The sequence below is a fragment of the Lampetra planeri genome, chromosome 8, assembly GCF_965212315.1.
Source record: "Lampetra planeri chromosome 8, kcLamPlan1.2.h2, whole genome shotgun sequence".
Lineage (NCBI taxonomy): Eukaryota > Metazoa > Chordata > Hyperoartia > Petromyzontiformes > Petromyzontidae > Lampetra > Lampetra planeri.
In genome coordinates this window covers 400,407-412,936 of record NC_136114.1, presented here as the reverse complement: position 1 = coordinate 412,936, position 12,530 = coordinate 400,407, and the positions used below count along the sequence as shown (strand labels likewise).

General features: G+C 42.5%; 3 protein-coding genes across 4 annotated transcripts in view; 1 reads left to right on the top strand and 2 right to left on the bottom strand.

Moving 5' to 3' along the window:
* LOC144720184 (anoctamin-1-like) overlaps positions 1-2,988 on the top strand; it is an 87,163-nt gene extending 84,175 nt beyond the window's left edge. The window contains exon 23 of the mRNA XM_078596681.1: positions 68-2,988. Within this exon, the coding sequence (XP_078452807.1) occupies positions 68-364 (297 nt within the window). The 3' untranslated portion in view covers positions 365-2,988. The remainder of the gene's footprint in view (positions 1-67) is intronic.
* LOC144720185 (potassium voltage-gated channel subfamily A member 1-like) lies at positions 1,562-8,166 on the bottom strand. Its single transcript, XM_078596682.1, is given in 2 exon segments — positions 1,562-5,011; positions 5,014-8,166. Coding segments are annotated over 2 exon segments (1,311 nt in total). The 5' UTR covers positions 6,304-8,166; the 3' UTR covers positions 1,562-4,990.
* A 109-nt stretch (positions 8,167-8,275) lies between these two features.
* The window catches only part of UTP20 (UTP20 small subunit processome component), a 116,636-nt gene continuing 112,381 nt past the window's right edge, over positions 8,276-12,530 (bottom strand). For both annotated transcript variants that reach the window (XM_078596680.1, XM_078596679.1), the window contains exons 61-63: positions 11,580-11,706; positions 10,532-10,677; positions 8,276-8,784 (exon numbers count right to left, since the gene is read on the bottom strand). In XM_078596680.1, the coding sequence (XP_078452806.1) occupies positions 8,629-8,784; positions 10,532-10,677; positions 11,580-11,706 (429 nt within the window). In that variant the 3' untranslated portion in view covers positions 8,276-8,628. The remainder of the gene's footprint in view (positions 8,785-10,531; positions 10,678-11,579; positions 11,707-12,530) is intronic.

Genomic DNA, 12,530 nt, shown 5'->3' with positions numbered 1-12,530 from the left:
TTGAAAGCCACGAAATGTCCATGAGAAGCCCTTCCCTAAGAAACGTTATGAAGTTGTTGTTTTACAGAATCTTGTAATGTTCCTGAGTAACATGCTGGACTGGATGATTGAGGACATCCCTTCAGACATCGAGGACTGCATGAAGAAGGAGAAGCTGTATTTGGTCAATGTCTTCCTGAAGGAAGAACAGGATAAGATGCAACTGCTCGAGTCTCTGATAGGCAAGAACAAGGACAACTGCAAGAGCAGTAGCAGCACTCGAAGCAGCGTGAGACAACTGCAGGAGGTCCAGCAAAAGGAGCGCAGCAACTCTCACAAGTCTCTCCATGGCTTTCAGCTGTCCAAAAAGATCTCCAAAGAATGAGCACAACACACAAACACACACACGTGGTGTTTTGCAAATTGTAAAATTATATCCCTGGACCTCAGTAAAATTATAAGCATTTGAGGGCACGCTTAATGGAATAATTTGAACATAACCCCAGAGGTTTTCACAGACAATTTTAGAATTCGTAGTTGAATTTTGGGTGAGGCTATGTCACGATCTGCGTTGCAAGACCCTTTTCAGTCGTAAGACCCTCCACCACCAGGTAAGGCCCACTGAGCTATATAGCTCTTTTTCAGAAGCGATCAGGCCACAATTAAAAGCTTTACGAGATGGCATATCACGTGCAAATCTATAACAGCCAAATCCTCTAAATGCATGTTTCTAAATGTGGAGGGAAAAACCGGAGAATCTGAAACACATCCACGTGACCACGGGGAGGCAGACATGCAAACTCCAAATATGCAGGTGTCAGGGTCTGGATCGAAACCTCAGCCGTGAGGTACGCAACATTTCGCCACTGTGGTGCCCCTTTTTATGACTTCCTGGATTTGATTCTAACTTCCTGGATTTCCTGAAGATGCTTAATTTAGTTTCAAGCGAAAAGTTTCATCTCGTAATTGCTATAATTGGTTGTGTGAATTGTTCTTCCACATACCGGTGAACTAGATAATAATTTCACTTTAAAAGCTTGTACACACACTTTTCAATTAAATGTTTTGAGCTATCCCGGGTGCTCAAGGGTCTTAAGACTGAAACTTGCATGACCGAACCCAAAAATCTATTATAAATCAGTAATTACTTTAATTATCCTTATACAATAGTTTATATAAAACAAAATAATTCATGTATTGGCACCCAACAGTAAAAAAAAACTATCAAACTAAAACATGTTTTTATTTTACCAGGTAAGGCCCACTGAGCTATATGGCTCTTTTTCAGATGCGACATGGCCAAAAATGATTGCTTAAAGTGGCTTATTACGTGGAAATTTATAGCAGCCAAATACTCTTAAGCACAAGTTTCTAAATGTTTCGGGAAACACCGGAAAAAACGGAGAAAAGGCCACACGACCACGGGGTGAGAGGGACAAGCAAACTCCAAATATACAGTAGGCATAAAGGTCGGATTCGGGATCTAACCCACAAACTCCCGTATACCAGGCGAGGGAGTTCACATCTCCCCACCGTGGCGCCCAGTTATGAAAAATAGAATTCCAGTGCATTAATGCAGATGGGCGAGACAACATTTTTATTGATAAGGAATGGGTTGAGTTTCAAATTCTAACACAGCAACACAGTACGTCCGAGTTCTTGATTGGTGTTTTATATCGTAATCTTGTTTGAAATAAGGTTGTGCTAAATGGGCCCCCATTTTGTTTGTTTGATGCAGTTACCTGACAAGTCCATGCTTTGGATAAAATTTATCAATCTTGCTTTTGAGGAATATGTTTGTGTATGTCATATATCATATTATCGCTGTGTTTGGTAAGAGGAAAGTGCATGTATTGAGGTTTGAGATATTAATAGACCTAACAAAATGTTGTTTTTGATTGTTAATGTTTTCAATCACCATACTCTTTTATCAGCATTATATTTTATAGGTAAATGAACACACGTATAGAGGTCGTGTCAATTTTCGTGTTATTGGAAATGTTTGCAACGAATTTTGCACTTGTTACTGGATATTTTATAACTTTTTAGAAAATGAAATGCTCAAGCTTGACACGGATGACTATTTTATTACCTATGAGTGTTTCAAAGGTACCGTATCATATGTTCCTGTCACATCTTTCAAAAACAGTAGTATACATTTGGCATACGTAGTAACTGATTAAGTAAAGAAATATGTTTCGTCACACAAGGGTAGATTCCGACATTTTGGCGAATTTATCCTTCTGAAGCAGCACTTAAGGTCTGACTACATAGTGGCAAATGTAAAACATACCACGTGATACGAGTGCACATGTATTTTTTCCCCCTGAAAGTGTAACACCAACACACGATCAAAGGTCCTTGCATTAAACTTTTGCCTGTGACATACACAACATTTTCTGACCTGTGTAATATGGTCAATGGCAAAGTTATGCCTTGCATACACGTGTGTTTTTTAAAATGTCTACATCTCATCGCTGACCACTGCGTTGAACAAAATGTGCAGGGCACATTGACTTTCTGGTTTTCTCCTTTAAATTAATACACTTTTTCACATTCCTTTCAAAGACAAAATATATTTAGAAATAAAATAACATCAATGGACTATCTACAACAGCCTTTTCTTTGCACAGCACCCCCATGGAAAATATCTTGGCAGGACAACGTTCCAGTTATGAAGCGGAAGTAAGTTACTTAAGTTTTACAACGAAAAGTTGTACGCAAAAACGCTCTGAAGTTTTCACACGCACGCAAAATGTTAAATCGCACCAGAGTAGCTCGGCGAGATGATGAAATATATTTACAGTGTAAATACATGTGAGGTGGGTCAGTCTTGGCTTTCGCCTCCAGGAAGGCAACATTCGAGAACTTACAAAATGCCAAGACCAGATTTCGTTTAGGAGGTCCACGTGCACCGGCACGGTCACAACTTGTCTCGTCAGAAAAGTGTTTTCATCCTCACCCATGTAACAATTTACAATGGCTTTAAATAAAACACAAAACGAGTTGTACAATAGTCTGGGCTGAATTTATCTTGGACAGTGGATGTGACGAAAACCAGATTCCAGGGCAAGGGCCGGAGCAAGGAGAAATCGAGTAAACGGAGTCGCAAAGAACAACACAATGGCGTATACAATGTTTTTTAGGGTTAGGAGGAAATTGAAACCAATCCAAGAGTAAGATTAAAGTTAACTGCAGTCAAAAGTACTTGGTTAGGTTATAAAAAAGCAACACTACAAGGCTTTAACTCAAATGTAAGAGGAAATGCAGGGTACCAAGCCAAATATCAAAGTTATCTGAAGGCGAGATCAAATCAAGGCAAAGGCACGAGTAAAATCCTAATCCTGATTCCAGTTAACCCAGATGCCAATCTAGAGCTTGCGAAGTCTATCAAAGTCTAATCATGGGCAGGGGGCTCGTTGGTCACTCTTTGGGGCCAGTTTAGATGCAGTATCCTGTAGCAATACATTTCGAGTGCCAATATATTATGTCTAGTGAGTAATTTTGAATATCTATTGCTCATTGCCATGCTGGTAAAACTCTGCACACTTTACATGTTTTAATGTACAACCCACGATTTTAACACGTTGACCAAATTTCAAGTGTTATTTCTTATTATTTTCATGCAACAGTGCCTATAGCACGAAAGGAAATGATTATGCAATGGAAATCAGGCAGCATGCAACAACCAATGTATTAATCTAATGCGATTATTCTATTTCAATTATTTGGTAAGGCTGCGTTGGTCGTGGCACACAAACGCAATTAACGTAAAACTCAACACATTCGTGAATAACAGTGCCTTGAAAGAAAAATACTAAATGGGCAACTTATATAATTGCCCGAAATGTCACCTGTTATATATTGGTATGAATGTTTTTTTATGATCTAATGACCTTGTTTATAGGCCATGTTCACTGCATGTGTTGGCCCACGCTGCTTTTGGTCCATTCTTGCATTGCTACTCTCCCTTCCCTTATTAAAAGTAGATCCGTGACGTTATAAATTGGTCTGATACGTCCAGATGGGAGCATTTGAAAGACCGCTCGGGACCATGCTGCCACCGGGGGAGGTCGGAGTGTCCTGTTTCCGAGCACAGCCAACTCTGGAGTCACGTTTTTTAATCCGTTCACGCCAGGCCCTGAGTGCAGATGAGTGCAGTCCACTATGGCCAGGGTAGTCTAAAAAATACCCATACTTTACTTACTGCAATGGCAGCAGCATCATATATAAGAGTATATGTACATGATTAGGCATGTGACAATTCTTTGATTCATGAATAAAACTCAACACTATCGCCCTAAAACGAAAAAATATATATAAAAGGCGACGTTTCACGCAATAGGCCTTCTTAGTAGCACATACGTGTTTAATGCACTTTTTAATCAATGCACATTAAATACAAATTGTATATGGATTATATGCTAAAGCAACTTTAGATTATTGGAGAGAAAAATAACGTATGAGACAATACAAGCAAGTAAAACATTAAAAAAATTACTGGGGGGGGGGGGGGGGGGACGGTTACATTCCGTGTAGCCCAATATGTTTGCTATAAAGTATTGACTGTCGCTGCAATATCAAGAAAAGTGTGCTGATTTTAATCTGTGCAGGAACAAGAATGGAGGGAAGTAGAAAGCACTACAGGGGGAGGTGTGACGTGATTAGTACAGCATCAAAGGACTATGACGGAATCATTTAGATGTTAGAGAGTCCGTCTATTATGTAAAATGTAAGATATTTTGGAATGTGCACAAACTCGAGAAGTGAAGGTAAAAGAGAGAGAGCAGAGGATCCAGGAAAAGCTGATTTTTAAATATATCTCAAGCCATGAACACAAAAGCACCAGTAGATTGCATAACTTGCACGTGTGCGAGATGGAGGAGGCCCGGTCTCCACGAGACTGGTGACTAAGAGGAAGACCTCATGAGATCAGATGTGGGAGACTGTCAGAATAGATGTTGGAGGTCAAGCGTAGCGGGTAAGGTGGCTTTAGCAACGATGACATCTCTTAATGCCCTTCTTGTTTTTTAGATTATAGAAGTATTTGAAGTTTGAAACAATGACGGGTACTGGTAGAGAGATGGTGAGCACTCCAGTGATAGCACACAGCGCACCCACAATCTTGCCTCCCACCGTCATGGGCCACATGTCTCCGTAGCCAACCAACGTCATTGTGACCACCGCCCACCAGAAGGCGTCTGGGATGCTGGTGAAGTGTTTCTGCGGGTCGTCAGCTTCCACGTAGTAAATCGCACCGGAGAATATGACCACAGCGACGAAGAGGAAAAAGCTCAGCATGACCAGCTCCCGCAGGCTGGCCTTCAGCGTCAGCCCAAGGATTTGCAGATCTTGGCAGTGACGAGACAGTTTGAATATTCGCAAGACCCTTACGAGGCGTATGATCTTCAGCAAAGGTTTCCGCGTCTGATCTTGCTGTTGCATAATCTCCAAGACAACCGTGATGAAATATGGCATTATTGCCAGGATGTCGATCGCATTCATGAAATCCTTCATAAAGGACGTCTTGCTTGGACAGGCGTAAAAGCGAACGGCAAGCTCAAATATGAACCAAACAACACACGCCGTTTCCAACATGAAGAAAGGATCGAGATAGTCGATGCTTGTCCGAATGCTGAACTCGGTACGATTGGCATGAACTTGATTATCTTTGCGAAATTGTGGCAGTGTCTCCAAACACATGACTGTAATCGACAGTATAGTCGCCACAAAGGACACGAGGGATAACATCTTTGCAGCGATGGAACCGTCTCGCGATTCAAACAAGCGCCATAAGTGCTGCTGAAAGTCTGTTCCGTGCAAGTTTTCCTCTTCAGGGGTGTCAAGTGTATTATCTCCATACCTTGCAACGGCTTCTTCTCCGAGTTCGTAGAATTCTACCTCCTCTCTGAAGACATCCGAAGGCACGTCAACAGGCTTGCAAAGCCTTCCCCCAGACTGGTAGTAGAAGAGGATGGCATCAAAATTGACGTGGCTTCTGTCAAAAAAGTACTCGTTTTGGAGTGGGTCAAAATATCGCGCTCGCTTGTCCGGGTGGCCCAGGAGCGAGTCTGGGAACTGGTCCAGCGTCTTCAACTGCGTCTCAAACCGTTCTCCGGACACATTTATTACCACTCGCTGCAAATCACCACGCGGAGGTGCGACCGCACCCCCATTCCGCAGACGGCCGAGCGGACTGGCCCCATCGGCACGCGATGCCGCTTTGTGCTTCACCTTTGGCTTGCGACCGAAGGTCACAGACACGGCCCCCGTTCCCTCGCCACCTCGCAGCGAGGCGAGGCCATCCCCCTCATCTCCGCGCATCGTTCTTGCCGCCTTCGAAGGCAACTCACAAAGGCCCCCCCCCCCTTTTTAGCAGCTCTCTCAAGCGGCGGCTGCAGATGTTGGTAAGCGGCAGCAAGCGGGTTTCAACTCCCTCTGCGTACGAGAGCAGTAAATCGACATGCTGCTGGAGAATGCCTTCTATGACCAGTGAAGTTTGTGGAAGGTTATACACTGTCGACCTGGGCGACATATGGCAGGTGAACAGTTACTATTATGCCCCCTTGTAAATAGGCATGTGAATTATTTATGTCTTGATTGCTGGCTATGGGTGTTTACATTCAGGGTAATTATCCCTGTAAAAAGTACTGAACATACCACCAACATGAAGCTATATAGTCACGTACAATTTTACATGCAGCACTTGTACTCGCATACTTTTGTATTTTGATAAGATGTGCCAAAGTGGTAAATACAAACTTTATAATTATCGCTTTTCATGGAACATCCACGCCGCTTCACCGTAAGCATTTTACAGCTCTACAATACGTTCACATTTTCATATTCTTTGGGTCTTTCGGTAAAGTCACGTAGATAGGTTCAAAGAAAATAACAAAAGAACCAATCTACGTGACTTCATAGAAAGACCCTAAGAATATGAATTCCTGCCGTCATGAAAGCTTTCAGTCAAGATTTACATTCACATTATTACAAGTCAGCTGTTTTCTTTACAAATATTTATAAAAATTTACACATTCTCAAATATTTATAAACATTACCCTTTTTGTTTTACACATTATATATGATTTAAATTATCAACACAGACGATGCGGGTTTGTCCACCTGGATCTTTGTTTGGGCATTTTGACATTTATCTTCTTGGTTCTTTCGGTAAAGTTACGTAGAATGGAAATAATAAAATAAAACATAATAAAATAATTATCACGACGTTTCGGCCACAACGCAAGCAGCCGTCCTCAGGTGAAGAACAGGTCTGTCGAGACGACAGACTGTGCCGAAACGTCGTGAGAATTATTTTTTTATGTTTTATTTTATTATTTCCATTCTACGTGACTTTACCAAAAGAACCAAAAAGATGAATCCCTGCAGTCACGAAAGCTTTAAATTGAAATTTTGACATTTAGTTTGCGAGGCTGGAAACTTGTGACCGTTAGGTGCACTTGGATAAAATAACGCTTTTTGGCTGCGATCAGCAGTGGCACAGTTACGACTGTGGATGTCATGGGTGTTCGGACTCATGACACCCACCTTAGTGGGTTTAGATGTGGCTAATAGACGCATGTTGCACCTCTGGTCAGCGCACATTTGACATGCACACACATTCGCAGTTAGGCAAACATACATTCACATAGCACATTCAGCACACATGCACAAACTGTCAGAACAGTCAACACAGTCAGAATATAGTCAGCACACACATGGTCATCATGCATATTCAGTCAGCAACCACTGCACACAACCGCAAATTATATTACACACCGCGCCACTGCCACGTGTGGCGAAAGCTCCTTACAATGCCTGCTTTTTATCATTTGATTTCTTAAATGCATTATTTTAATGAACTTACACAGCAGTAGATTGCGTTACACAGGGTTTGCCAGTACACCGCATTCTGACAACAGTAACCAATGACAGCATTCGCCAATAACGGCTCGCCGTAATCTTTGCAATAAACAATAACCACCCGGAGCCATTGCCTCCTCCAGGGGTCGGCAACCTGCGGCTCCGGAGCCGAGTACGGTGGCGCTTTAAGGACTGCTGCTTCGTGACGTTAATTATTAAGGAACCACAGTCTCATATTCACCACAGTGCTCTTGAAATATTGAGTTTGTTTTACAAAATTTGAGAAAAATGGCTCTTCCTGTTATTTGGGTCGCCAACTCCTGGGCCTAGTCAATCACCCCCCGACTTCTAAATTAAAGCTAATTATTTGGTGATGTTGCTTTGGCAGTGGTGCACAAGCACAAATACAAAATGCAAAGTAGAGCGCCAGTGCATTAACATGTCTTTAATACAAATACAGTCCCAGTTCATCATTAACAATGTAATAACAATACAAACAAAATGTTTAAACACATCATTCATATGAATTCCATATAATTTTACCATGAACATTTTTCATTCCTAATGCGTGTAACAACGCACGTAAATCTTACACTGGTTTCACACATTGTTTTTACATGTTCTCTAAAAAAAAATATCTGAATAAAAGCACACCCTTCCAAATTGCCAGTTTTTGCAGTGTCTAGGCCACCATTTGTGGGACACAAAGAACTCTTGAGTTCACCGAGGCATCATAAATAGCGGCAAGGAGCAAGTGAGAAGTCCTCCCGTGAGGCCAAGACCTCACTCCAAAATAGCAAGCTCACGCACGCTCTTGGTTTTTTGCCGCTTCGCCTTGTAATCCGGACGAAGCACCTCCAACTTCCTTTTCTGCGCCTCCACCTTGTTCTTGTGCTTCTTCATCTTCCTCCGGGCAGCTATTTCCGGGTTTGCAACAGCCTTCACAGGGCACACCGAAAACAATAAAATGTCATCACACGCGATGAAAGAAAACGGGTCGGAGTGACTTATTCCTCTAAAACTTTCTTTATATTGCGGAGTAAATACTTAGAAACATTCTTTTAACATTTACAATAAGCCAGTAATAGTTTTTTTTAATAATAATGTAAATATTATTTATTAGATGATAGTGCATCACAAGCCATTGAATAGCATTTCCATAATTGTGTGGCCAAGACAGCTCCTCTTGGCTGTGGGGCCACCTGAACCGTTGTGTGGGGGGCACCGTGGCAGCAATTCACCGCGAGGGAGGAGAAACTGAACTTGGGTGGCCAAAAGGATATTTGCTGGTGGAGGGGGCCAGACCCCGCTCGCACGAGGCCATGGACTAAGAGTCAAATAAATTATAATGTAACCTTTTCACATTCTGAAGGTACAATAAAGATTAGAAGAGGATAAAATTAAATAAAAATGTGTCAAATAAAAAACTGTCACTACGTTGTTTGTGTGCTGTGTTTTCAAGGCAGCTGGCCCACATTCTGTGGTTTCGGACTGAGCAGCTAGCCCCTGACAGGCGGCAGCTTCGTTAGCCAGGGTAATGGGAATAAGTGGTGTACTTGACGTGTCCAAGTCACGAGCGAGAAGCAATTCATAATTAAACTAGTGGGCAAATACATTTATTTTAGATTTAGTTGTGCATGGTTGATCTGTAATTCAGATAAAAAAAACAACTGAAGAATAAACGTTTTTGTTATACTCATCATGCACTTAGATTAATTTAGGATTATCAGCCCACTGGTCCATCCATCTGGACGTGAAAGCCGGCCAGCCAGCCCAACTTTTTTTATATGGTATAAAACAAAAACATCCAAAGATCCTCCCTGCCCGACCGCTTAGTGATAAACAATTCTACTGGCAGCATTGAGCCAGTGGCTTTAGTTCAAAATTCCTATTATGGAAGCCAATATCTCCACAGGAAAGCCAGTACAGTCATCCCACGCCAACCAGGGGGGTTAGGTAGGCAAATCTGCAGTTGGTAAAGTTCAAAGCCTATGGGAAATAGGCGGTTAGGGGAACCATGGCCGTGGTGAGACTCACCATAGCTTAACGAATAAAATACAGTACACTACACAATAACGTAGAGTGTGCAAGACGTCCAACGTGCATACATACATAACATAAATATTACATTAACTTTATATACCTTTAAATTAACGATGTTGACGACTACAATGAGATGATGGGGAAAGGGGTTGTTAGAAGGACAAGGGGCTCAGCGCACCTAGCACCTCTTCCTCCGGGTCATCAATGACCAATAAACAAAAACAAAATATGCGGTTGCGATGCGACACGGTCTATGTGCTACGAGACTCGCTGATGAGCTACGCAGCGCCACGGGTGGCCACGGGTGGTGCTGTGACGCGGAGGAGAACCGCACGGCCCCATGAAATTTGTAAAACGAGAGTTGCAGACTTCGTGCTTACCTGGGGATACTCAAATTTCTAGGCCGCGGTTGGGTAAATTGGTATACAATTCATAAAGTGTGTGTACATGAAGTCCGCGGTCGACGAGGGATTGCTGTGTATGCTTCCGACAAAGTGCTACATATTTTAATAGTCCCGGAACTCTGACCAAAATTTTAACTCGGAGCCTTCCAATGGCAGGTCAGGCAGCCTGCTCAAATGTCAAGTAGTAGCATGTAATGCGTGGACCGCCAACCCCGTCCGTGCACGTGGGCATTCCTGACCTGTTGAGCCCGCTGAACTTTGCGCTCCGTGCGCTTCTGGTTGGCCTGCTTCTGGACACTGCTGTAAGCCAGTGAGAACTCCTCCACCCCCACCAGGCCCTTCAGCAACTCGATGATCTCCTGAGACAGGGTCTTCAATGTAGGATCTGTAAAGCATGAGTAAGTCAGCACCTATAATGTATAGTACACAAACAAGATTAACTAAGAGATTAGGTTTTCTACTTTTTTTCTGGCAACAAAACAGGTGTTAAGATGTTAACACACCAAACTGAAACCTTTTACAAGGAATAACGTCTGCATTAACCACAATACTTGTGGTCAGAATGCAAAAAAACACTGATAATATATGCATTAACATCCCCAGTGTTTAACAGTACTCTCTTCATTGTTCAGCCAGCATTGGTATAAACATGGACATTTTCGTTTTTTTCTATCATGTGTATCAGGCCTCCCCTCCCCCCTCTCTGTCCAATGCGTTGGCGTGTGCAGCAGTAGTTGCTTGCGCACAACCGCGTCCACGCCGTCGTCCATCCTTTTGGCCCCGCCCCCCTCCCCCTCCCGATGCGTTGTACGTGGCACTCCGTGCCTTCTTTGAGCCCCGCCCCCCTCCCTCCCGATACGTTCCATCCATTGGCTACCACATTCTGATGAGCTCCCCCCCCCCCTCTCCTCCCCCCTCAACTTGCTTTTAAGGGATTACATCTTGAATCATTGCCTCACTTGATGCAGCAAATCTGGCTGTGACGGTCCCACCTGATGACGGAGACTTGTGTTGCCTCCGAAACGTCGTGATTTTTATTTTATTTTTATTAATTTTGATGTTTTACCTACGTGACTTTACCGAAAAAACCTAAGAACATAAAAATAATGGAAAACATTTTTTTACGTACTTTTTGTAATTTTCTCGTAAAGTACATCCTCACATGTATTTGTGCCAAAGTTCAGATTTCTAGCCTTTCTAGAATTCACACCCATCGTTAAGGCACCACTGTCCTACTTGCAAAAGATAAACAGCAGACGAACCACGTAACAGACTTTTTGCACTCACCGTGCTCCACGTATGTGCTGTGCAGCTCACGATGGAGCGGTCTCAGAATTATCACCAGGAATGGAGTTGTTTTCTCTTTTCCCAAGTCTAAAGCAATCGCCGCGAAGAACTTAAACACACACGTTCTCTGGAACAGGAGAAGATTTAAAGAGATTTCCAACATTATTACGATATTGCTTTAAAATGGTGAAATTCATAGAAATGAGACCTTGAAAATGGTTAAAAATCTAATTTTTAAAATACTAAATACAATCACACTTAAACAGATAAATACAGAATATTAAATAAATTACCTATTCCATACCTCTAAAGGAAAACATCTCAGAATACGGGCCGAGTGGCCTTCCAGATATGTTAAGCAGCGGCATGTCGAAACTGACATCTCTGGACCAGTTTCAAACTTCTGGATCTTGTCAGTAGCCAGACTTGCCAAACAATTAACGCTGGTTAGTGAGAACGGCAAGCTCAAATATGAACCAAACAACACACACGCAATTTCCAACATGAAGAAGGGATCGAGATTGTAGACGCTTGATTAAACTTATGCATGTTCTCGGACTTTGGTAAAGCATACCATGCCTTACAAGTAACCCTTGCTATATAAGATGCAGCACTGGAAGCATTGGCAGCAGTGGGCAGCTGTTGATAATCCAAACATAAATTTTCCATGGAATACGATGCACGTACTCAGTGATAACACTTTCCTGCTCCCACGCAGAAGACTCAGTCCACTAAGTGGACAGTAGCAGAGCCACGCCAATCAACATCAAACTCCGCTCACTGTTGTAAAGAAATGCAACTACTGTACTGTAGGGGCGATCACGTGGATTTCAGTTTAAGCACGTTACTTTTAACAAACATATCCACTAATAACAATGTAGAACTGTTTTAACATGATTAATTTGGGCTTAAGGGGGGAAAAAAAAAATCCATGAGTTATTCATTTATTTC